The 24,543-nt window shown below is 44.0% G+C and overlaps 1 protein-coding gene across 1 annotated transcript in view; it reads left to right on the top strand.

Annotated features, from left to right (window-relative positions):
• LOC113895050 (inhibitor of carbonic anhydrase-like) overlaps positions 1-16,313 on the top strand; it is a 43,480-nt gene extending 27,167 nt beyond the window's left edge. The window contains exons 11-17 of the mRNA XM_027545715.1: positions 13-69; positions 2,409-2,564; positions 5,805-5,946; positions 12,429-12,493; positions 13,250-13,434; positions 15,102-15,288; positions 16,115-16,313. Coding sequence (XP_027401516.1) covers positions 13-69; positions 2,409-2,564; positions 5,805-5,946; positions 12,429-12,493; positions 13,250-13,434; positions 15,102-15,288; positions 16,115-16,149 — 827 coding nt within the window. The 3' untranslated portion in view covers positions 16,150-16,313. The remainder of the gene's footprint in view (positions 1-12; positions 70-2,408; positions 2,565-5,804; positions 5,947-12,428; positions 12,494-13,249; positions 13,435-15,101; positions 15,289-16,114) is intronic.
• The last annotated feature ends 8,230 nt before the right edge of the window (positions 16,314-24,543 follow it).

The following is a 24,543-nucleotide window of genomic DNA, read 5'->3' as shown; positions in this document are numbered from 1 at the left end:
AATTGTTTTTAGTGTCTCAAGATGGCAAAGAGCAGCTTGGGTCTAAGTGTGTGAACACACCTATGAAAGGTGAGTCAGAATCAGTAACACTGGGGCTCAAAGGTAAAGGCCTATTGTGGGGGAGAGGGGTTGAGGAAAGCCTTACAAATAAACCAAAGTTACTAGACTTGTAAAAAAAAGAGAGAGAGAGAGAGAGAGATGACCCTGCCACAGTTCACTGTGAAGGAGCAAATCTGTCGTGAGCTGTGAAATAATTTCTGTTTGTGGAGCATGTGCCAGTGGACAGAGGGCTCCTGCTTGCGCTGCTCCTGCTCAGCAGTCCTCTAGAATGTGGGTGTCGCTGTGTGCATCACACAGATGGGAAAGTGAGGCTCAGGGACTGTGTGACTGGCCCAGGGCCACACAGGCAGCGAGTGGCCGCACCTAGGCTTGTTCAAGGCAGCATGACTGGAAACCTGCTGCCCTTCCTGACCCACCACAGTGCTCCCTGTCACAGGCTGCTACCCATCTCTGCAAGGGACAGGAGCCCATTCCTGACATTTCTGGGGCCCCGTGGAGGCCTCAGAGGAGGAAGAGGGGAGTCATAGATGCTGCTAATGAAGAAGAGGAGGAGGGAAAGGAAATTAACCCTTAGCTTTTAGTGGCTGGCTTTGAATAGCAGAGGTCCTCTTCAGAATAGGAGGCCAGGTGACAAGTTTTGCCATCTGTGTCATCTCATGGGCAGAAACGGTCTTTATCTGTTTCTGAAGTGCCCTGGGTAATCTAGGGCATTGGCTAGAGCAGTGTGTATGTCATGTGGTGTTTGGACCAGCAGCACCAGTGTTGCCTGAGAAATTAGCAATGACCCTTCTTGTGTCCAACCACAGGTCTGCTGAGCTCCAGGATGCGGCTGCTGCTCTGTGTTTCAGCAAGCCCTCAGAATGATTCTGATGTGCATTCAACTTGGAAAACTATTGTGATAGGGGATCTTGAGATGAAACCAAGTGCTTACTTGGTTTGGAATTTCTTATGAGATAGAGCTAGGGGAGGTGTGGGGGCTTGGAGCATCACAGCATTAAGTGTGGGGTCACAGAGGCCCTGCACCACCCAGCTCTGCAGAGGCTTCGGGGTGCAAAGCCACTCACCCCACAGCTTCTCCCCTTCAAAGGGAGCAGAATCTGGGATATATTGTCCCTCTTTCCTCCCTGCTTTCCTGGCTAACAGTCTTAGCTGAATTGAGTCTGTATCCCAAAACCTAAGGAACAGCATATAGTCATTCTGATTATAAAATATATGAAGTCCTAAGGAATTGTAATTGCTTCACGAGTGATTGAAATTTCCAAGAACTGCAGTGGTATACAAATGTGCATCAATGAGGATGCTTGGAAGACAGTTCAGGGTGATGGAGAAGGTTAGATTGGAGTAGAGATGGAGAGGAGTTAATCCCGAAGCCACACACACACACACACACCCCAGATGACAATAGTTAATGCCATTTTGTTGAAATTGTTACAGCTCAAAGAAAGGTACTTTAACAGTGTTTGGCCACTGGAATGGTGTCATAGAGCCCAGTGTGGTAGGCAGGAGAATCTGCTTCACCAAGAAAGTGGCTCTAGTACTGCTCCTGCTGCTAGCAACATGGCCAGAAACCTATCCATGTAACTTCCCCTTCCCATTCCTAATGTACAGTATGATCGTATTAACACATTTCATCTCCTTCAATAGGTATTAGTACCCAAATGGGTATTACTGTTACCATTTCATTTATGAGAGATTTAGGATCCTGGTGATGCTGAGTGACTTATCTGAGGCAGTTTAGTAAGTGGTGAGGGAGGTCTTCCAATGCTATGTTGACTTCCAACTTGAATATATAGACATCTGAACTACAACAGCAAGAAAAGGTGTGTGCATGTGTGTTGGGAGGGGGTGGGAGTGGGGGTGGTGAACCACATTACCCATGATTTCAGTCTCTAAACAGCCTTGGAGTTTAGGTCTTACTCAACAAACACAATTCTGTCCCAATACTGTGATAGACTACATCAAATGTCAATGGCGGTCCTGTAAAAATCAGGAGCAAGACAAGAATGCGCACACTCACCAAATACATTTGGCATTATTTTGTGAGTGAATTCAGTAAAATAAGAAAAGGAGTTTTTTTTTAAAAATTGAGGAAAGGAAGACATTAAATTGTCATCATTAAAAAATGGTATTACTATAAACCTAGAAAATCAGAGACTTCACTTTAAAAAGGAAGTCATTAAAGTACTTTCTTTTGGACTTCTACTCAACAGAAATACTCAAACAGGTGGCTCCACCCAGTGCTCCCTCCCTGAGAGACTGACAGGTGAAGGTTAGCTGCAGTGGCTCTGGAGTAAATTTTAGGGAGGGCCTGGGAGGTACTGAAATTGCACCTTGGTATCTGTTGCAAGGTTATTACGTTGTGGCAGTGGTCAAGAAGTCAGATGCCAACCTAACCTGGAACTCTCTGCGAGGCAAGAAGTCCTGCCACACTGCAGTTGGCACTTCTGCTGGCTGGAACATCCCCATGGGTTTCCTATACAATCAGACTGGGTCATGTAAATTGGGTAAGTGTGTTCTGAGTGGCGGTGTGCCTATGTAGGGGAGAAATTCAGTTCAACGAATGGCATAAGTGGGTGGTGGACAGGGGCTGGATAGACATGTGGGCAAGCTTCACATCTTCTTAGCAGGACCCCCCTTTCTCCTCCCATCTTGCTTCCGCGGAAGTGGTTTGGCTCAAAGAGCAGATCTCAGGGAGATACACCACTCTTTATGTCTTTCGTCTGGCTCATGGAAGCTGGCTCATGGCTTATGGCTAGACCTTCGGCCTTTATGGCTAGATCTCATGGAAGAGGCCTGTTGGCAAAACGAGAGTGGAGTGTAGAGTGGGGTGTAGGTGTGCGTGTGTAATATGTGTGCTAGTGTGCATGTGTTGTTTTTCCATTTAAACTTGCTCTCTTTCTTTAAGTGTGAAAAAGGTTTATTTGGGGAGATATACACCTACACAGAAGATGAGAGACCTGAACCTGCCTTCTTAATTGAACACGTCACACCAGTACGCTTCAGCTTCACCCTTTGAGTGCTTTAGCTTTCACCGCTCACCTCTCTTACATTTCTGTACTAGTCATTTCAGCCAATACCTAAAAGGCTCCTGCTCCCCTGCTTTCCCCAGCTGTGTGACAAGTCCCAGCCCTGCAGGAACCCCACCACCCGCTCTCTTGGCGCTCTGCCCCTGAGCAGCTTAACACAGGTGGAGGATGTCACAGGGCACAGCAGCTCATTCCATGCAGATGTTCCAGCCGCTGGCCTCGGCATCACCCATACCCCAGACAACTGTAGGCTCATGAGCACGCCTACTGTTCCTCTGCTCCACTCCCCGCACTTCCCAGTAACTACCCTAGTGTCCTAGTTGTCCATACACCTCCAGGCCACTCTCACCTGTCTACCACCCTTTCTGAGCAGATGATCTTGTCTGCCTCTGCAAGAGACACTTGAAGCCATCAGGACAGTTCCCATCAATACCTCACCAACAAAGCCCAGGGCCCCTGCTGGCTGCATCTGCTTAGCAAGTCCTCCTACCCACATGGCTATCGGTCCCTGCCTCGACCCCTTACCCAGAGCTGCACCCTCAGTTACCATTTCTTCCTCTGGTATATGCAAATTTCTCTCAACCTGTAAATGCACCCAACGTCTTTCATCTTGAAAAATCTTCCCTCTCCCTACCATCCCCTCTAGCTCCTAACCTTCTCCTTCTGCCTTTATGGCTGCTGCTGCTGCTTCTGCTAAGTCTCTTCAGTCGTGTCCGACTCTGTGCGACCCCATAGACGGCAGCCCACCAGGCTCCCCCATCCCTGGGATTCTCCAGGAAAGAACACTGGAGTGGGTTGCCATTTCCTTCTCCAATGCATGCAAGTGAAAAGTGAAAGTGAAGTTGCCCAGTCGTGTCCAACTCTTCACGACCCCACGGACTGCAGTCCATCAGGCTCCTCCGTCCATGGGATTTTCCAGGCAAGAGTACTGGAGTGGGGTGCCATCGCCTTCTCCACCTTTATGGCTAGACCTCTTAAAATCATGGTCTGAGCCATTCACCCCTGCACTCCCTGCTGTGGGTGACTCCCCTGTCTCATTCCACAGGGAGAACTCTGGTCAAGGCTACCAGGACCTCCGTGTTGCTCAGTTGGAAGGATGGGCTCCAGTCTGTTCCTCCATGAACTTTCTTTGAATCATCTTAAACCACAGTCTCCTGGCTTTTTGTGAAAACACACTAGCTTCTTTTTTCTCTTACCCCTACAAAGTCCCTCTTTCCCAACCTGGTTAATAAATGTTTGAGTTGCTTAAAGCAACTTTTTCCACTTTAAACTCAACCTCCAAGCGCTCACATCTATGCCTACAGCCTAGATGACCATCTAAACCAATATTATACGTGCAAAGCTAGGCCCAGAGCAAGCACTAGATCAAGGTTCGCTGCCGTCACTGTGATTAGGTCAATATGCTGACAATGTCAGGTTTTGTCCCTAGCGTGGATTTCTCTTTGACCTCCAAACCTGCATATATTGAACTGCCTGTTTGACATTATCTAATCTTGTATTTGAAAAGTGCATTAAACCTAACCTGTACAAAATAGAATGCATTCTCCCTACCAAGCCTGGTCCTGCCCCAGAGCCACCCAGCTTGCTGGAGGCTCCCAGTCTGTACCCTGGCTCCAGCTGGAAACCAACCTGTCATCCCCGCATACTCATCCAGCCTGAGATTTTAGCTGTCCTCCCTCCACCTAGCTCCTCCCTCTGCTTTGGGAGACTCCAAGCTGCCCTCACGTCCCCTGGACTCCAGCAGTAGCCTGCTGCCTGCACCCCACATCTGTCTTGACTCACCCTGCTAGACCCTTGGCCCAACATTATCTAGCCTGTCAGAGGCTCCCCATTTCTTTATAAATAAAAACAAAATGTACACAAAGATGTAGACCGTCACACGTGGTCTGGACCCTGACCCTTCTCACTCACTGGATCCCTGAGTGGTTCAGGCCCAGGGGGCCTCCATTAAGCTCTCTGTGCTGTCTGCCCCCCTCCCCCAACCCCTGCCCTAGCCGTTGCAGATGCTGCTCCCTGACTAGGAAGCTCATCCTTTGCCCTTCACTAGAGTAACTCCTATTCATTCTTCATCTCTCCACTTGAGACCTCTCCCTGACTCCTAGGTCTGCACCAGGCTCCTTTATTTGTAGCTGTGGAGCCATATTCTTTTTCCCAGAACATGATGTGGAAATGCAGTTATGGGGAAATGCTAATTCATGCTGTAGTTACTTGAGTTGTGACTGTCACCCCATGAACTTGGGCTCCAGGAGGGCAGGGCTTCTGTGGTTTCATCATAGTGGTACCCTGGGGCTCAGCACAGGGTTGGGCAGTTGGGCCTCTTGGGCTCCTTCCTGTCCTTCGAGTCATAACTGCAGACCTTGTAAAGATGGACAAGGGCAATAGAGATTGGAAAGTGTGCAGGACAGGGTCAACCAACCAAAACTTCCAATTTCGTCCACTCTCCTAGAGTTAAATCCGTGTCCATCCCTCCCCCTGCTGCCCTGTGCCAGGACTTCAGTGATTTCACAGACCCTTGTCCCAGCTTCAGCCAGGTCCCCTTTACTTTGCTCCAGCTGCAACCTTTTTTCTTTTTCTATTTCATAGGTGCTTATTTCTAATCATATGGTACTAAACACCTGAATGTGTCTTTATGTCACTCAGGCAATTTTAGGAACAAAATCTGAGGCTTTCTTGCCAACACAGGCAGGGAAATCTAACCTCTGGTGTCCTCCTGTGCAGATGAGTTCTTCAGTCAAAGCTGTGCCCCTGGGTCTGATCCGGAGTCCAGCCTCTGCGCTCTGTGCAGAGGCAGCTTCAAGCCAGCCCACATGTGTGCTCCCAACAGCCACGAGCAGTACTACGGCTCCAGTGGGGCGCTCAGGCAAGTAGCATCTGCCCACTGCCTTTTGCTTTGGTACCAACCCAGTGAACCTCTTGTCCTTTCTCCTTTCTCAGCACCCCACCATCTGGGTGCTGCATTTAGAAGGGGCCAGGACTGGAGAGCAGAAATGCAGATTCCCAGGGGCCCTGAGGACTCAGGTCCAGTCCCTTCCTGGAGCACTCTTGGGCAGAGCTGATGGACTCAGGGCGCCTGGGGAGGGGCAAGAATGATAAGCACAGGTCACAGCCCTACTTCTGCTTTTGATCCTTCCTTCTATATGACTGTGGACAAGTCACAGGATCTTCCAGAGCCCAGTTTGAGATCAAAGGAAGGACACTGAATATGTGCATTTTATACCTGTTTGATGAGTGCATTTAATAACATATTCCTGGGCTCCTCCATTCATTCAATAAATATTTTTTGAGCACATAGTAGGTGCAGGCGCTGTTCTAGGTAGGGTGGGTTAGAGCAACAGCAAGACACGTGGCCCCTGTGTCTCATGGGGGGAGTAACACAACGCATAAAGGATGATCACTTCCTGACTGTGGTAAGTGCTGTAGGGTGTGTGTATGGGGGCGTGGGACCGAGGGGTGTGATGTGACAGTGACTCGGGGTTAATCTTAGAAAAAGTGGTCAGGGAAGGCCTCAGCGTCATGGAGGGGCTGTTAAATATTGGGGGTTAAATACTGAAAGGGAATCAGGCTTGAGAAAACCTGGAGAAGAATAATCCAGGAAGAAGGAACAGCTAGGACAAAGGCAAAGCTAGACAAATCGTGCTGTGCCTGCAGCCAGAGAAGCCCCGAGAGAGCACTGGGAGGTGGGCCCAGGGAGGGCAGGCTGGGCTTGCAGCCACTGGCTGCTCTGCCCTTGGAGATCTGGCTCAGGAGGTAGAGTTAATGCTAAGTATGGAGGGTCCTCGAGGGTGCTGTGGAGTTGGGGCTGTGTGGAGAATGTGGGAGCGTCTATAAAGAAGGCTTCTAGTCATCACATGGCCAGACTACTTTGTCCCTCCCTCTCCAAAGCTTTGTCACTTTCATAAACCATACATAAATTACATATTTTCACAGATCCTACCGCATAAATATATGATAAACATTAAACTGAGGCTAAAATATTTGAACTTTTCCTTCCACTGGGATGTGCATCGGTATTAAGGTCCACGGTCCCATTTTGGCATGATTATGATAGCGTCACAGAGACCTCGAGTTCTGTCCAGAACCTCGGGAGTTCCATCGTGAAGATGGGGATGCAAAGAACAGTCTTAGCTCTAGGCATCGCATTCTCCCCACCGCCTCCTGCCTGCCTTGGCTCTGCTTCCAGCTTCCTGTCTCCAGCATTCCTACTGACCTGAGATCCACTGATCCTGTTCTCACCCCCCACTATAAACCTTTCCCCCTCCAGACAACAGCATACGTTCTATAGCCAACCGTGATAATTATTCATTATTCCCCTGTGCACATCCTCAAATGCCAGTCACCTACTCCTGGCTGAACTGCAACCTGGGTTGGCTCCAACATTCCCCTTTGGTGCCAGGGCCTCCAAGCTGACTGGCATCCGAGTAACGTGATGAGAAGCCAGTTCCAATGAGCCAGACCGTCGCTAGTCCGTTACCATCCCACTCTCTTACAAGACCATTCCATGCTCTTTCCTCTCCTCAGTCATCCAGCGTCTCTTCCTCCATCTATCACACTTTTGTTTCCTCCTTCACCTGAGAAAATTGAGGTCATCCAGATAGAAACACCAGTGTGCCACTGCCATATCTGTGCGTGTGCTAACCTCCATGCCAGTGGGCACGCTGCCACTCCTCCTCCTGGGGACGAGCAGGCCAACTCCTGCTGAGTCTGATCCTGTGCTGGCATCGCCTCCCCGCAGCCTGTTGAAGAGCGTTGCCCAGCATGCCTCTCCTCTTCCTCCTGTATCATCACATCTTTTTATCCACAGAATTACTTCCAGCAGCACACGAACATGCTGCTTCTTTCTCATCCTAAACATAAAGAAATAAGACAAACTTCTCTTGATCTCACTGTCCTCTGCAGCAACCTCCTGTTTCTCACTTCTTTACAACAGAAGTCCTTGAAGGAGGTTACTCGAATGTCCTTGCCCAGTTCAGTTTCTCTCCTTTCAGTCTCCCCCAAACCTAGTTCAAGAAACTGTTCACCTCTCCCTCCCCAACCAATGGAGTTGGTTTTCATTATTGTATTTAAATTATCTACAGAAGACATTCTTCCTCATTGTTGGCAAGTGGGAAGATTATTCCCACCATATCTGCCACTACCCAGCCCCCACCACTAACCCCCATGCACCACAGAAAGTCAATTCCTAGGCAGATTGATAAGAAGTTCAGGGTCCCCAAGGAGGAGAAAGGGGTCTGGGGCTCTCAAAGTGGAGATTGGGAGTCTGGAATTTTCAAGGAGGAGAAAAGGACAAACGTTTTTTTCCCTCTGCATTCCTTGAAGTGAAGTGAAGTCACTCAGTGTCACTCAGTTGTTTCCAACTCTTTGCAACCCCATGGACTATAGCCTACCAGGCTCCTCCCTCCATGGGATTCTCCAGGCAAGAGTACTGGAGTGGGTTGCCATTTCCTTCTCCAGGGGAACTTCCCGACCCAGGGATCGAACCTGGGTCTCCCGCATTCCAGGCAAACGCTTATCCTCTGAGCCACCAGGGAAGCCCTAGTCTCAGTCAATTACACAACTCAGTTTAAACTCTGTACTAGAGATTATACAACTACAATATATCTGGCTGAAGGACAGTTTCTCCTTCCTGAATACCTCTGACTAATCCTGATATCTTAGAATGTATATTATGGGAGTGGGTCCGGAGGATCTTTCTATTGTCAAATTCTAATCTTGTTATCCTAAAATATAAATTGCTAGAGTAAGTCTGGTAAAATTTTCACAAACTTGAGACATTCTTTTGATTTATTGTAATAACTAATTAAAAGGCATATACCGCCATTGCTAACACTAGCAAGGGGGTACTCTTTCTGCCCCCTTCTGATATCTATGTCAGAAGCTTTCTCTATCCCTTTTATACTTTAATAAAACTCTATTGCACAAAAGCTCTGAGCAATCAAGCCTCGTCACTGGCCCCAGATTGAATTCTTCTCTTCCAGAGGCCAAGAATCCAGGCATCTTTTCGTGGGTCAGCAACAACCTTTCACCACCTTCCACCACACAGCTGAAACTACACTTTAAAAAAAATCTATTTATCCGGCTGCATGGGGTCTTCATTGTGGCATGTGGGATCCTTAGATGCAGCATGTGAACCCTTGGTTCTGGCATGTGAGATCTAGTTCCATAATCAGGAGTCAAACCTGGGCCCCAGCATTGGGAGCAAGGAGTCTTAGCCTGTGGACCACCAGGAACTTCTGAAATCGTCCTTTTAAATCTCCAGGGACCTCTGTGTTGCAAATAAATCCAAAGCCCAGATCACTGGCACCACCCATCTCTTCCTCCTCTTGGATACATTTTCTTCTCTGGCTTCAGGACACCACACTTTCTTGGATTCCCTCCTTCTTCTCCTGTTACTGCATCTCAGCCCCTTTGCTGGCTCTGCTTCATTCCCTGACCCCTATGTATTGGCAAGCCCCGGGGCTCCAGCCTTGGTCTTGTCTCTTAATGCTCAGACTTTAGTGGTTTTATCTAGTTCTTGTTGTTGTTCAGTCGCCCAGTCATGTCCAACTCTTTGCAACCCCATGGACTATAGCATACCAGGCCCCCCCTGTTCCTCACCATCTCCTGGAGTTTGCCCAAGTTCATGTTCATTGCATCAATGATGCCATCCAGCCATCTCATCCTCTGACGCCCACTTCTCCTTCTCCATAGTAGTTCTATGTTGACAATTCCCAAATTTACATTCCTCTTCAGACATCTCTTCAAAACACCAGATGAAACTCCAAACTCATACACCTAACTGCCTACTGGGCATGTCCACTTGGATGTCTAATCACCAGGTCAAGTTTAAATGTCCCAAACTGAGCTTTTGGAATTTCACACACTCCCACCCAAACCAGCACGTCCTGCAGTCTTCCCCATCTCAGTTAAAGGCAACTCTGTTTTTCCTTTTGGAAAAAGTCAAAGTCTTGATGTGTCTTAACCATGTCTCCTCTCTTTCTCTGAGGCCCTGTATCATCATATTATGTTATCTCTACCTGCAAAGGGTAATGAGAACTGACCTCATCACCCATCTCTGCTGATACCACCTTGATCTAAACCACCATTATCTCTTCCCGGATTATAACCCCTAACAGAAATCCATGTGTCTCCCCTGTCCCCCTCCCCCACCACAGTCTAGCTTCAACACAGCATTGAGGGTGATTGTCAGCCCAGTTCAGGGGGAATCTTCCTGCTCACACAACTCACGCCCTGAAGTTGTGTTGTAAAGTCCTAGCTGCTTCCAGTGTGACCAGGTGGATTGAAGGGGATGGGGAGGCCTAGACAGAACTCAAAAAATATTAACACTTGGTAGACCAAATAAGAGCCAAGAATTAGAAAACAATGTTACACAGAGGGAATTTTGTGTTCTTAGATTTAAAAATCACATTACAGTACTACTTAATACTGTGATCAATACAGGCTGGTTTATGTCATGAAAGACAAATCAGTGAAAGAGAAAAGACTTCCAAGACAGATACATAGACATATTATGTTTAGTCTAAAACAAAGATGACTGGAGAAAGGATGGACTTGGGACATCAAATAAAACAAGTACAATGAATGGGGTCTGGTGACCCAGGCGGGAGCAGATTCAATAGTGAGTCAGTCCCCTAAGATGACTGGCAGGGGTCAGGGAGTCCTGTGCAGGAATGCTGATGGTAGGTGCTATGACGCTCTTAGGTGTTTGGATGACTTTAGGGGAGAGGCCCATTGCTAAGGGCAGTGTAGGGTCAAGGCAAGGCTTAGTGTTTGTTTATTTTTTCAAAAAACCATAAATACTGATGGAAAGAGACCAGTGAAGAGGGTTATAGAGGGGAAAGAGGATGACTGCCATGGAAAGTGCCTGAGTGTGGGTCGAGATGGGGTGCAGAACCCCTGGGGAGGAGACTTTAGCTGGAGGGAAGCCTTCCCTCCTCCTTTGTCCCTGGAGGGCAGGAGAGTGCTAGAGTCTAGGGCTGCCAGATTCAACAGAAGGATGCTGAAAGGAAGCCCACATGATGATCTCTTTATTTCTTCTGTGAAGCCAGAGTACATGACAGAGTGTAAGTGTTGTGGAGGGGTGTATGGAGAGACAGAGGTTTACAGGAAGTGGGAGAACATTTTGGGGTCCCTGCTCTGTAGAATGGCTTACCTGGTGGCTCAGACAGTAAAGAATCTGCCTGCAATGCGGGAAACTTGGGTTTGATCCCTAGGTTGGGAAGATCCCCTGGAGGAGGGCTGGTGACCCATTCCAGTATTCTTGCCTGGAGAATCCCCATGGACAGAGGAGCCTGGTGGGCTGCAGTCCATGGGATCACAAAGAGTCGTGGGGACACTGTCTCAGGCACTGGTCTCTCATACTCACTTGAGCACACTTCCACAGGGCTTATTCAAACCCAGAGGGCTGAACCCCACTCCAGAGTTCCTGAGCCAGTGAGTCCAGGGCCCAAGAATGTGCATTTATAACCCGTTCCCAGCATTGCTGATGCTGCTGGTCCAGCCCACTCTTGGAGAGTCACAGGTCTAGAGTGGAGAAGGGATGCCAGAATGTCCAGGTGAAGTTAAGGATCGGGGAGCTCTTGTCTACCTCACTGCTGAGGTGCAGACACACCTGAGATGGACGATTGGGCTCATGAATGAGCCTGGGATTATTGGGGGGAGGTTGTTAAGACAAAGAAATAGGACAAGATTGCTTAGGAAAATTTCTGGGAGTAACTGATTCTAGTGAAGGATAGAGGGGCCTGATGATGGGACAGAGAAAACTGGAGAGGTGTTCCTAAAAATTAATAATATCAATTTCCAACTGATTGAATGTCACAAAACTTATTTTTAGTGTGCTCAACGTTTCTCCCAAAGCATGCACCTCAAACACTGAGAAACATTTTTCAGGAGATTAAGCATGAAAAATATCTCGTGATACATGCACATTAACTTTTGTTAAGGCTGTGTAGACACATAAGGTGTGACAAGGCTCCTTCAGAATCACATCTTCCACACTGATTTTAATCCCTGACATGAGTTTTGATCCAGCCAGAGAATTATCTTTGGATAGCCCTGTTAATAGAACACAAGCATCTCCCGTGGAGAAACCAATCACTGTTTAAGGAAGCAAGCAATGGGTATCTAACAGTGGAATCTAAATAAGCAGATTTCTTTTTCTAGGACATTTCTTCTGAAGTTACCAGGGACAGCAGGCATTAGAGCAGTGTGTGTGGAGTAAGTGGGCCATGGTAGATGTGCCCAGTTGCCTGGGGGAGGGGGTGGGAGCTCCCAGGGATTCCGTCTTGGAGCAGCTCTCTCCCGCCTCTGTGGATCCTCCTTGCTGACCTGGCCCTCTCTGTGCAGGTGTCTGGTTGAGAAGGGAGATGTGGCCTTTGTGAAGCACCCCACGGTCCTGCAGAACACCGACGGTATGGACTGGCACTGCCCTTTCCTCCCTCAGGAAAACTCAGAGTCCTTCCTGGGAAATCACTCCCCAGGCAGTCATGTTGGTCCTAACATTCTTTATTTAGGGAATGAAAAAATTCTTCATGTCTGCTCAAACTGGACAGGGTTGGTTATCACATTGGCCTTGAACCCAACCAACAAACACACAAAGGCTGCAGTCCATAGAAGCATGTCTGGCTGTCTTGATTTTTAGGCATTCTTTGTATTTTCTGGACACAAGCTTTTGTCAGCTATATGTAATGCACATATCTTGTCCCTCTTTGAAAATACTTGCCTTTAACTTTTTTTTTTTTTTTGGCCATGCTGTGAGTCTTGTGGGAGCTTAGTTCCCCACCAGGAGTTGAACCTGCGCCCAGCAGTAGAAGCCTGGAGTCCTAACCATTGAACCACCAGGGAATTCCCTGCTTTCTTAATGATGTCTTTTGATTAACATTCTTCATTTTAATATAGTTTTCATTTTAATATAGTTTAATCAGTCGATCTTCTCTTTTTTGACTAGCACTTTTCAGGCCTGTTGAGGAAATCTTTGCCTTTAACAGGACTGACAAATGAATTTATGAGTTTATGAATGTTTCTCTTCTGTTTTATTGTAAAGGCTTTATTGTTCTGTTTGTGCCTTTGTGATTCTCCCAGGCACTGGTGGGCAGTCACACCCCCCAGTGAGGGTGCCTTGACTGAAGTCATTAGCTGTGACCCCTCCACCTCCTCTCTCTCTCCAGGAAAGAACCCTGAAGCCTGGGCGAAGAATCTAAAACCCGAGGACTTCCAGCTGCTGTGCCTCGATGGCTCTAGGAAGCCTGTGACTGAGGCTCAGAGCTGCCACCTGGCCATAGTCCCAAGTCATGCTGTGGTCTCGAGGAAAGATAAGGCAGATTTTGTCCGCAGAATGCTCTTCAACCAACAGGTGTGGGAATTCAGTCCTCATCCCCCACATGAATGCTCAGCTCACTTGCAGAGCTGCACAGACACACCCCAGCTCAGTTGCACACTCTTTCTCCCTGGGCAGTGGAGCCTGCCTCTGATGAAAGTGGGAGGCTGGTGGCTGTGCTCACTTCTTGCTCTGGGGCTGTCTAGAGTATCCCAGTGGACTGGAAGAGTCCAGACACATGGGCATCTCAAGTGTCTCCCTGAGACTGAGCAGAGTCATGGTACCTCCTGGGCTTGTTCTGTCCCGGAAATAAGGGAGTCAGCCCAGGTGCCCTTCCCACCAGGCAGGGCTACATGTTGGAAAGGTGAAACAGGGATTACTCTGCCTGACCAAAAGAGGATCTCACTGTGTTTCTTGAAGCTGGGCAAGCTGAGCACTATTTTGGGCTTCATGAAAGTCGAAGAGCCAACATTCAGATAACTCATAACCTCTATAGGCAGCCAAAAAGGGCTGACCCTAGGGAATAGTGGCTGCCTGAATCAGATGATCTTTTTTTTTGATCCCAAAGCCTCATCTGCCTTTTGCCCAAGTGCACCCTATTCCTGGAGGAGCCCCAAATGAGTAATCTATATCTTAGCATATGCTGTTGACACATCCTGGTTAAAGGATGATGACCCAGAGGCAGCTGGCAACACAAGAGGCTCTTCGACTTGGGCTTTTGAAGGGATGGTTCCATCCAGGGTCAGCTGCCATCTCCACTACAAAGGAAGTGGACAAAGGAAGTAGGGGGGAGAGGCAGGAAGCAATGGAAATGATCAGTGTCTGGGTCAGGTTCAGAGAACAGAAGATGCAAGGTAGCAAGGGATCTGGTCACAGGAAAACATGTAAAGATGACTCAGAGAGTTGAAAACATCCACCAGTTGTTGGTGGGATAGTAATAGAGCAGTGAATTTGGGGCTCTTTTTATTTAGCAGTTGCTTTACATACATTGGGCTTCCCTGTATTCTTTATCAGATAGTGAAGAATCTGGCTGCAATGCAGGGGATGCAGGTTCGATCCCTGGGTGAGGAAGATCCCTTGGAGAAGGGAATGGCTACCCACTCCAGTGTTTTTGCCTGGAGAATTCCATGGACAGAGGAGTCCATGGGGTTGCAAAGAATTGGACATGAGTGAATGACTAACACTCTCACTTTTTGCATATATCATGTCAGTATCTAATGTAATTACCTCCATTTACAAATGAGTAAATTGAAGTTCAGGTGTTTCCACCTTGGTGCAGTGGGAAAACATTTGTGGCACAAGAGATGCAGTTTTGGTTGCTGGGTTGGGAAGATCCCCTGGAGAAGGAAATGGCAACCCACTCCAGTATTCTTGCCTGGAAAATTTCATGGACAGAGGAGCCTGGTGGGCTCTAGTCCCTGGGGTCCCAAAGAGTCAGACACGACTGAGTATGCACACGTACAAACTGAAGGTCACTGAGCTCAGTCAAGAATTTTCTTAAGTCACATGATGGGAAAAGCTAGGGCCTGCCTTTGAACCCAGAGGACTTTTTGCCATTTTGTTCCAGTGGCTCCTGAGCTGTTGCTGTGTCCCAGGGTTGCCAGGGGCTGGAGCCGAGCAGGCCAGCAGACTTGGGGCTTCTGATGCAGAACACGTGGCACGGGCTGCTGGTCACTTACTTTCTGTCTGTCTGTCTGACCCAGGAGCTCTTCGGAAGAAATGGGTTTGAATACATGATGTTCCAGCTGTTTAAATCCCCAGCCAAAGACCTGCTCTTCAGTGATGACACGGAATGTCTGGCTAACCTTCAGGACAGAACAACTTACCAAAAATACTTAGGGCCAGAGTATCTTCAGGCTATTGCTAATGTGAAGCATTGCTTATGCTCTGGTGAGTAGAATAAATACCGAGGAGCAGTTACATGTGCGTCAAGGCAAACATGTTTGTCTTAAAGATGACCTTGTGCCAAGCCTGGGCCAGTACCAATAGGAGCATAAAGATTCAGAGGGCTTGCTCCTGGCCCTGCAGGAAGATTCAGGCTTACCAGGGAAGCAACTCAATTAGGCAACTGTATAAGATACTACCTGAAAAGGCCAAATTGTTTGAAGGAGACAGAGGGTACAGCAGAACTAGAGATCTTTTGCAAATTGAACTTGTTTACATGTCCTTGTCTGTTTTCTTTGGCTACTAGAATGAAAATGTGTGTTAGCATTTCAGTGCAGGGAGAAGGTTGGAAATGACACATATACCACTCACAGAGGACCAATTTGCAAAGATATTAAGTAAAACCTATAGATAATACTTTATACAATTTAATAGAAACAAAGTATTAGCACTAAGTAGGCCATTTCTACATATATACATACATGGAAGTAGCACTAAGTATATCATTTCTCTCTATTTTTGTGTATTGTAGAAATGGCACAGCTACCTCTAAAAGAAATAAGTTGGAGAAATAAAATTAGACCTGGAATAATCAAATTATTGGGAGTATGCCTGAATTTTTGTTAAATTATATCATGTGTTAAAGATGAGGAGAGCAGGAGAGGAAAATGTAGTTGTTTAAGAATAGCACTGACATCAGTTAGAGGGATGAGAGAGAAATTTAAAAAGAATATTTATTATCTACCATTTACTTTTAGAAAATAGGAAAAGGATCATGTTTAATAAGCCCAGGCAATACCTGACGATCTTTCTCTTATGTTACCACTCACAGAACTTCTGGATGCCTGCACATTCCATGGAAATTAAAAACTGATCAAAGTGGGCAAACACAGAGCCTGAAAATACAGTGGGGTCACATCCTCACTTGTCTGCGTGGTGGGTCTGTGTTAACATCACTTGTCTTTATAATTGTGTACTGTAACTGATGCGAAAGTTGGAATGAATAAAAATTATTGTGTCTTCTCAGAAAACCATGAAATGTTCTCAGATTTTTAGGGGGAGGGCAAGAGAATGATTTCTTTATGCTAGAATTGTGCTTGTGAAAATTTAGTATTTATTAAATTATATGTATTTTAAAGACCTCTGCAAGACTAACTCAACTTCCCTGTCTATTCTTTGATTATTTTACCCAAGACTCAACTCACTTAAATTGAATTTAAGCAATAAATCTGTCTGAAGGGAGTCTTTGAGTGGTGATTATAAGTGTGCAAAGAAAGCATCAGTATGTGCAGTATCAAGGACTTACATAATGAAAATAAAGAAGAAAGAATGAGTTTGTGCATTTTAAAGGTATATTCATGTATTTAAAATTCATAGTTTCAGGTAGAATTAAACTCCTGATCAGATTAATTGAAAAATATCAAAATTACTGTAAAAATCTAATCCTACTATCCTTCCTCACTCAATTTCCTGAAAGTGTGATTTACATTTACTTAAGTGAGTTTCTTGTCAGAGATTTTACCATTTCTGTTATTACCATGATTCCAGCCTATGGTGGAATAAACATTGTATGGGAACCCAAGTTATATACTGTGAAGTACAGTTTGGTGTTTGGACCTCTGCTTCTGCCTGTGAAAGAGTAACCAGTACAGAATTTGCTCCTCTTCCATAAACAACTAAAAAACTGGGGAAAAATATGTTGCACAAATGTTTTTAAACACTGGACGATAATAGTGCAGGACTATATGATCCTTGAAAGAGGGCAAAGAAAAGTGGTGAGCACAGTGATGACCTTAGTCTTTGCCTAGAGGAAATTTCCAGATGAGAGCAAAGGGAGGAGGAACCCACAAGAGCCCATCACGTTTGAGTTGAGGAACAAAGATAGGAGTTTGGGGAAGCCAAAGTGACTGGAACTTGATTGGCATACAGCAGAGATACGTACTGGAATCTGCTTGAAATGCTTGGCCAAATACTAATCTTCCTGTGTGTAAAATGAAACTGAAGTCTGTCAGGCTAGGCAGAGAATGACTGTGAGAGATCTAGAAGCTGAACAATGCCCAGGGCTCCCATAAGACCAGGAATCAATTACGGTCCTAACCAACCAGTGTGAAGAGACCCCACTGAACACCTAAGCTTTTCACTGAAGGCAGCTGGGGTGAAATAGCTGTAGATTAAGGCCTGCTCCCAGAGAAGGCAATGGTACCCCACTCCAGTACTCTTACCTAGAAGATCCCACGGACGGAGGAGCCTGTGCAGTCCATGGGGTCGCTAAGAGTCAGACACTACTGAGCGACTTCACTTTCACTTTTCACTTTCATGCATTGAAGAAGGAAATGGCAACCCACTCCAGTGTTCTTGCCTGGAGAATCCCAGGGACGGGGGAGCCTGGTGGACTGCTGTCTATGGGGTCACACAGAGTCGGACACGACTGAAGTGACTTAGCAGCAGCAGCAGCAGCAAGGCCTGCTCCATAACTGTCCTTACTGAGAGAGACAGTAACCCTTGTGGGATAAACCAGATCTGCAAGTCACTTACTTGACTGTCCTCTAAAATAAACCTCAATATTCACTAAAGGAATACAACAAAATCTCAACAGGATGGCATGCATAATATCTAGATGTGGCATGAGAAGATTGTTAGATGTGTAAAGAAGCTCAAAACGTGACCCAGAGTCATAAAAAAATCAACCAATGGAAACACACCTAGAAACCACAGAGATGATGGTATTCGGACAATGAAGTTTGAACAGTTGTAATAAACAGGCCTAAGGATTTAAATGAAAACTTGAAGGAGAATTTCCTGCCCTCTAATGGTTAGGACTCTGCCCTTTCACTGCCAAGGGCCCGGGTTTGCTCCCTGATGGGGGAACTAAGTCACACAGCCAAAAATAAATAAATGAATAAGTGAATAAATAAATGAACATAGCAAAGAAAAACCTGTTAGATTTTTTAAAGAATTAGTGACAAATATACAGTGGCAAAGTTTGTGTTTCGAGGAATTTGTTTCATCTAAATTGTCTATTTTTGCCATAAAATTGTTCAAAAGATTTTCTTATTCTTTTAGTATATATGAGATGTCTAGTGATATCTCTTCTTCCATTTTCCTGCTAGTAATTTGTATTTTCTCTCTTTTTTCTTGACCCATGTAGCTATAGCTTTATCAATATTCTTGAACTTCTCAAAAATTAATTTTTATAAATTTTCACTACTATTTTTTAATCTCACTTTCTGTTCTTAGCCTTCCTTCTACTTATTTTTCATTTATTTTTCCTTTTTCTCTTAGATTCTTAAGGTGCAGGCTTATATCAATGTTTAGAACATTTTATTTTTCTAATACAGGTACTTAAAATTATAAATTTCCATCCAAGCACTACTTTAGCTGCATCCCTAAATTTTGATATGTTTATTTTCATTATCATTGAGGTAAATTTTTTCCAGTTTTTCAAAGATTACTTCTTTGATCTGTTGATTATCTAAGAGCTATTTTTAATTTCCAAATATTTGGCAATTTTCCAGATATGCTTTTGTAGTTTATTTCTATGTTCCAGGTATACTCTTTTTTTTTTAATAGATATTCTTAATTGTTTGGTATAGTTCTGTAATATGTAGTATAGTATTATAAGTAGCAGTTAGGTCAAGTTGGTTCAACTTATTATTCAAATCCTCTGCCTTGACTCATTTTCTATCAACTTTTTGCATTAGCTACTGAGAGAAGACAGTTAAAGTCTCCAACTAAAAGTATGAATTTTCTCATTTCTCCATCCAGTTTGATCAGACTGTGCGTTATATATTTGGAGGTTTTGTTAGGTACATACACATTTAGGATGTCAGGCTTTCTTGATGAACTGACTCTGTTACCATTATGAGATGTCCCTAGTTGTCCAGTAACACTTTTTCTCTTTAAGTTTATTAATTGGATATTAATATGACTCTTTCTTCTGATAGTTTCTTCTTGGTTTATTGTATTACATTCTTTTACTTTTAATCCATGTTTCTTTCTATTTAGGAGGGCTTCTTACAAAGAAATATAGCTGTTTTTTTTTTTTTCATTCAGTGTGACATTCTTTTTTCTTTTAAATGAAGTGTTTAGTTCATTTATGTATAACATAATTGTTGATGTTTGTTTTCTGTCTCATCTGTTCTTTATTCCTTATTTCCTCTTTTCTGCCTTCTATTGGATTAATTGAATAATTTTTAGTATTTCACTTTATGTTCTCTATTAGTTTGTTATTCTCTATTGGTTTATATTATTTTATTTCTTTGTTATTCTATAATAATAATTTTTCTATTTTTATAAACAAAAAGATATTTGTTTTAAATATCTTCTCGAAAGTTTGTAATATACATATTTATCTTAAGACTTAAGATATGTATATGTAATATACATATGTAATGTACATATGTAATGTACATATTTATATGTATAATATAATATACATATGTAATGTACATATTTATATGTATATTACATATGTATACATATATATGTATATGTATATGTAATATACATATTTATCTTAAGGCATCAAATAACTTTATATCACTTTGTGGATAACATATTGGGTTGGCCAAAAAGTTCATTTAGGTTTTCTGTAACATCTTATTTTTGGCCAACGCAGTAAGATCCTGTAATAGTGCAGCTCTACCTTCACCAGTGGAGTGTGGATAAACTTTTAACAACCGGATGTTCAAGGTAAAAAGGGCCCAGATTGGTATCATTTGCCAGTTTCACAGAGCACATTCCCTTGCCATGAATGATTTCAAACTATCAAAGTAATGTCAGAGATGAGAAGAGATACACAGACAGCCTTTGCAAGCCAGCACAAGCTAGCTGCACTACCTCCCTGACTTCTCTGGTTTATTTTTTGTGCTTTTATTATCAGACATTTTACTCCTACATATGTTAGAAACTCCACAATGAAATATATACAAAATAATAAAGGTGATAGTTTTACATCAAGCTGTCAATTACCTTTTAATGATATTTTAAAATGAATTTGGAATAGCTCTAGCTGCTATTTCAAATCCTAAAAGATGATGCTGTTAAAGTGCCACACTTAATATGCCAGCAAATTTGGAAAACTCAGCAGGGGCCATAGGACTGGAAAAGATTAGTTTTCATTACAAGCCCAAAGAGGGGCAACGCCAAAGAATGTTCAAACTACTTCACAGTAGCACTCATTTCACGTGCTAGCAAGGTAATGCTCAAATCCTCCAAGCGAGACATCAACAGTACATGAACTGAGAACTTCCAGATGTACAAGCTGGATTTACAAAAAGCAGAGGAACCAGAGATGGAATTGCCAACATCCATTGGATCATAGAAAAAGCAAGAGAATTCCAAAAAAACATCGACTTCTGCTTCATTGACTATGCTAAAGCCTTTGACTGTGTGGATCATGACAAACCGTTGAAAATTCTTAAAGAAATAGGAATATGAGACCACCTTACCTGTCTCCTGAGAAACCTGTACGCAAGTCAAGAAGCAACAGTTAGAACTGGACACGGAGCAACCAGTATTACTGGTTCAAAATTCAGAAAGGAGTACATCAAAGTTGTATACTGTCACCCAGCTTATTTAACTTATATGCAGAGTACATCATGCAAAATGCCAAACTGGATGAAGCACAAGCTGGAATCAAGATTTCTGGGAGAAATATCAATAACTTCAGATATGCAGATGACACCACCCTTATTGCAGAAAGTAAAGAGGCATTAAAGAGCCTCTTGATGAAGGAAAAGAGGCTTAAAACTCAACATTCAAAAAACTAAGATCATGGCATCCAGTCCCATCACTTCATGGCAAATAGGTGAGGAAACAATGGAAACAGCCAAAGATTTCATTTTCTTGGGCTCTAAAATCTCTGCAGATGGTGACTGCAGCCATGAAATTAAAAGACGCTTGCTCTTTGAAAGAAAAGCTATGACAAACCTACACAGTGTATTAAAAAGCTGAGACATTACTTTGCCAACAAAGGTCCATATAGTCAAAGCTGTGGTTTTTCCAGTAGTCATGTACGGGTGTGAGAGTTGGACCATAAAGAAGGCTGAGCACCGAAAAATTGATGCTTTCAAACTGTGGTATTGGAGAAAACTCTTGAGAGTCCCTTGGACTGCAGGGAGATCAAACCAGTCAATCCTAAACGAAATCAATCCTGAATATTCACTGGAAGGACTGATAGTGAAATTGAAGCTCCAATACTTTGGCCACCTAATGTGAAGAGTGGACTCATTGGAAAAGGCCCTGATGCTGGGAAAGATAAAAGGCAGGAGGAGAAGGAGACAACAGAGGATGAGATTGTTGGAATGGTGTCATCGACTCGATGGACATGAGTTTGAGCGATCTCCGGGAGATGGTGAAGGACATCGCGTGTTGCAGTCCATAGCATTGCAAAGAGTCTAACATGACTTAGCTACTGAACAACAACAACAACAGAAAATGAAAAAAATCTTTAGTATTTACCCACATCTTTACTGTTTCTGGCTCTCTCCATACTTTGTGTAGCTTGGAGATTTTAGATATTTTGTGGATACATCTTTCTGGCTTGCTTTATTGTCTGTAGATATGTTATTTTTCATCTTATTTAATTTTTGGTAATAACTTTATATAGTATTTGACCATGATACTTTCTGGTATTCAGTTTTAGGTGAAATTTGCTTTCCTGAACTTTTAGAATAAGGCTATTTTCAAGAAAGCGTTTCTTACTTTACAGAGCTCCATCTTCTGTTGTTTTGTGCATTATTCAAAAACATAGTTCCTTGCTTTCTTGGGTTTCTTGGTTTTATGTCTTTGTCCACTTTGGTCTAGACCGTCTTTTTACTTCCTCCTTGTTTTCCTTTTCCTATACAAATTTTATTCCACTTTCAGTGGTCTCTTGCTCCAGACAGCTCCAGGTCATTTTGTCTTTCTTGATTGGGAAAGATTTTCACACCTGGTCCTAGGTTATCTTCTTGCAAGATATCCCTAGGAAGCCACAGGCATGCTTATCCTTTACACTGGAGCTTTTATCCTTTACCCAGTGACTATGGCCTCTGATTGGCTTTGAGTTTCTACCACCAGTTTCCCCCACCAGGAGAGCCACCCATGCAGTCTTCAGCAGAATAGACCTGAGGCAGAAGTCTAAAGATTCTGGTCCAACGGGGACCTCTCCCTAATTGGGGAAGACCTATCAAGTATCTTATCACTTGGAAAGAAGACCAGACCAGATTATTAATGTTTAGTATTTCAACATGTTTGAGGTACTGATGGATCCTTTTGAGGATTAATAAAATCCTGGGACTCTCACCCTAGTAACACACACACACACACCTTGGTGTGTAATTTTTGTATATTTATAGCTCCAGTCCAGTGATTCTTCCACAACCTCACACCACCTTCCCCTAGGGTGTTTAGAGTTAATAGGGATAAAGGCTACTTAATCTGTTTTGAGGCAGATGCTATCCTGTGGGGTTAATGAATCTTGTTGCACAAGTTGCATATATTTATGTTAAAGGAACATTTATCTGTGGAACATTTATAACAATTAAAAGAGTAAGATAATTCAACTGTAGATACCAACAGTTGACACCAATTTCTACAAATCTGTAAAGATCAGAGGTTTACTTTGGGACAGCTGAGAAACAAGGTGGACTTTGCCATCTTCCTCCCATGCAGAGCAGGAACATCAAACAATGGCATTTGCTATCATGGCAGTAGAGGAAATCTGCTATCTGTTTGTTTTGCCCCAGGAGCACCAGACTTTGCCCAGCTTCACCAGCCACTGCTCATGGCCCATTTGAAGATCCTGGGACTTGGCTTCTCTTGGTGAAAGAGAATGGGAAGTGAAATCCCTAAATGACTTAGAAAACATTATGAATGACAACTTTCAAGAAAGCATGTCACAGGCTGGTGGGGATAGCTCAGGATACTGAGTCTAAAGTTCTGGTTTCTGGCTTTGTCTGCCTTGCTGGGTACCCTACCAGTTATGCCTCTGGCTAGGCCTCAGTTTTTCTCTCTATAAAATGAGATCATTGTACTGGATGGTCTTATAGGATATGTTTTGTTGAAGAGTCCATTAACAATGAAGGTGCCATAAAGAAATTATATGAAGTCACTTCATTAATTCACTGAATGTATTGTTAGTACCTAGTCTATGCTGTGTAGAAGGCAATGGCACCCCACTGCAGTACTCTTGCCTGAAAAATCCCATGGACAGAGGAGCCTGGTGGGCTGCAGTCCATGGGGTCGCAAAGAGTCAGACATGACTGAGTGACTTCACTTTCACTTTTCACTTTCATGCATTGGAGAAGGAAATGGCAACCCACTCCAGTGTTCTTGCTTGGAGAATCCCAGGGACGGCGGAGCCTGGTGGGCTGCCGTCTATGGGGTCGCACAGAGTCGGACATGACTGAAGTGACTTAGCAGCAGCAGTCTATGCTGAGTGTTCTGTAATAATGATAGCATTGCCATTTATTGGTGACTGCTACATGTCAGGCAGGACTTGTACCTTAATAGTAATCTTCAAAGTGACCCAAGAATGTAGGTGATCATATTTTTATTATTAAGGAGAAAACAGATGCTAGGAATAGATAAGTAACTTGTGCAGCATCATGTATTTTCTAAGTGGCCTGTGATTCAAAACCAGGAGTCCCTGACTCCAATTTCATATCCATTTTGTTCCACAGATTGCACATAATACCCAACATCTGTCCTCAATAATAGACAAGTGAATAAAAAGTGTGCATACATAACTAGCATGAAGAGAAAAAGGTTTGCAGCATCTGTTTGCTATAGCCTTTATGATACATTGTCTAGGATTTAGTGGTCAGTATTCTTTCAGGGCTCCCTGATGTGGTGTGACTTGAGGAGCTGGGGTCACAACACTGTGCAAACAGAAACTGAAGGGAAAGATATTGGTCATGACATAAATAAAACTAAGGAGAATAATGTGATGGGTACTGTAGTAGATGATTTACCTTAGTTGCTAATTTAGTTCTCATGATAACCCTACAAAAGTGGATATTATTATTCTCATTTTCTAGGTAAGAACTGAGGCAATGAGAGTTAGATTAACTTGCCTAATTCTCTAAACAACTGAAAGTCTATTCGGTAGAATAGAAGTGAAAGTGCGGAAGCAAATGATCAAACCACACTAGCTAGGGAGAACCAGGGTCTCATTCCCTTCTTGTCTCAATCTTTGCAGTTGTGATCATTTCTCACGTTTACTTAATCCTACTGCTATCACCACTACATTCTTATTTGGCACTGGGCAGATGATTCCAA

This window comes from Bos indicus x Bos taurus, chromosome 1 (genome assembly GCF_003369695.1).
Source record: "Bos indicus x Bos taurus breed Angus x Brahman F1 hybrid chromosome 1, Bos_hybrid_MaternalHap_v2.0, whole genome shotgun sequence".
Classification (NCBI taxonomy): Eukaryota; Metazoa; Chordata; class Mammalia; order Artiodactyla; family Bovidae; genus Bos; species Bos indicus x Bos taurus.
Note: the sequence above shows the minus strand (reverse complement) of the source record. Positions and strands in the feature narration are given on the sequence as shown.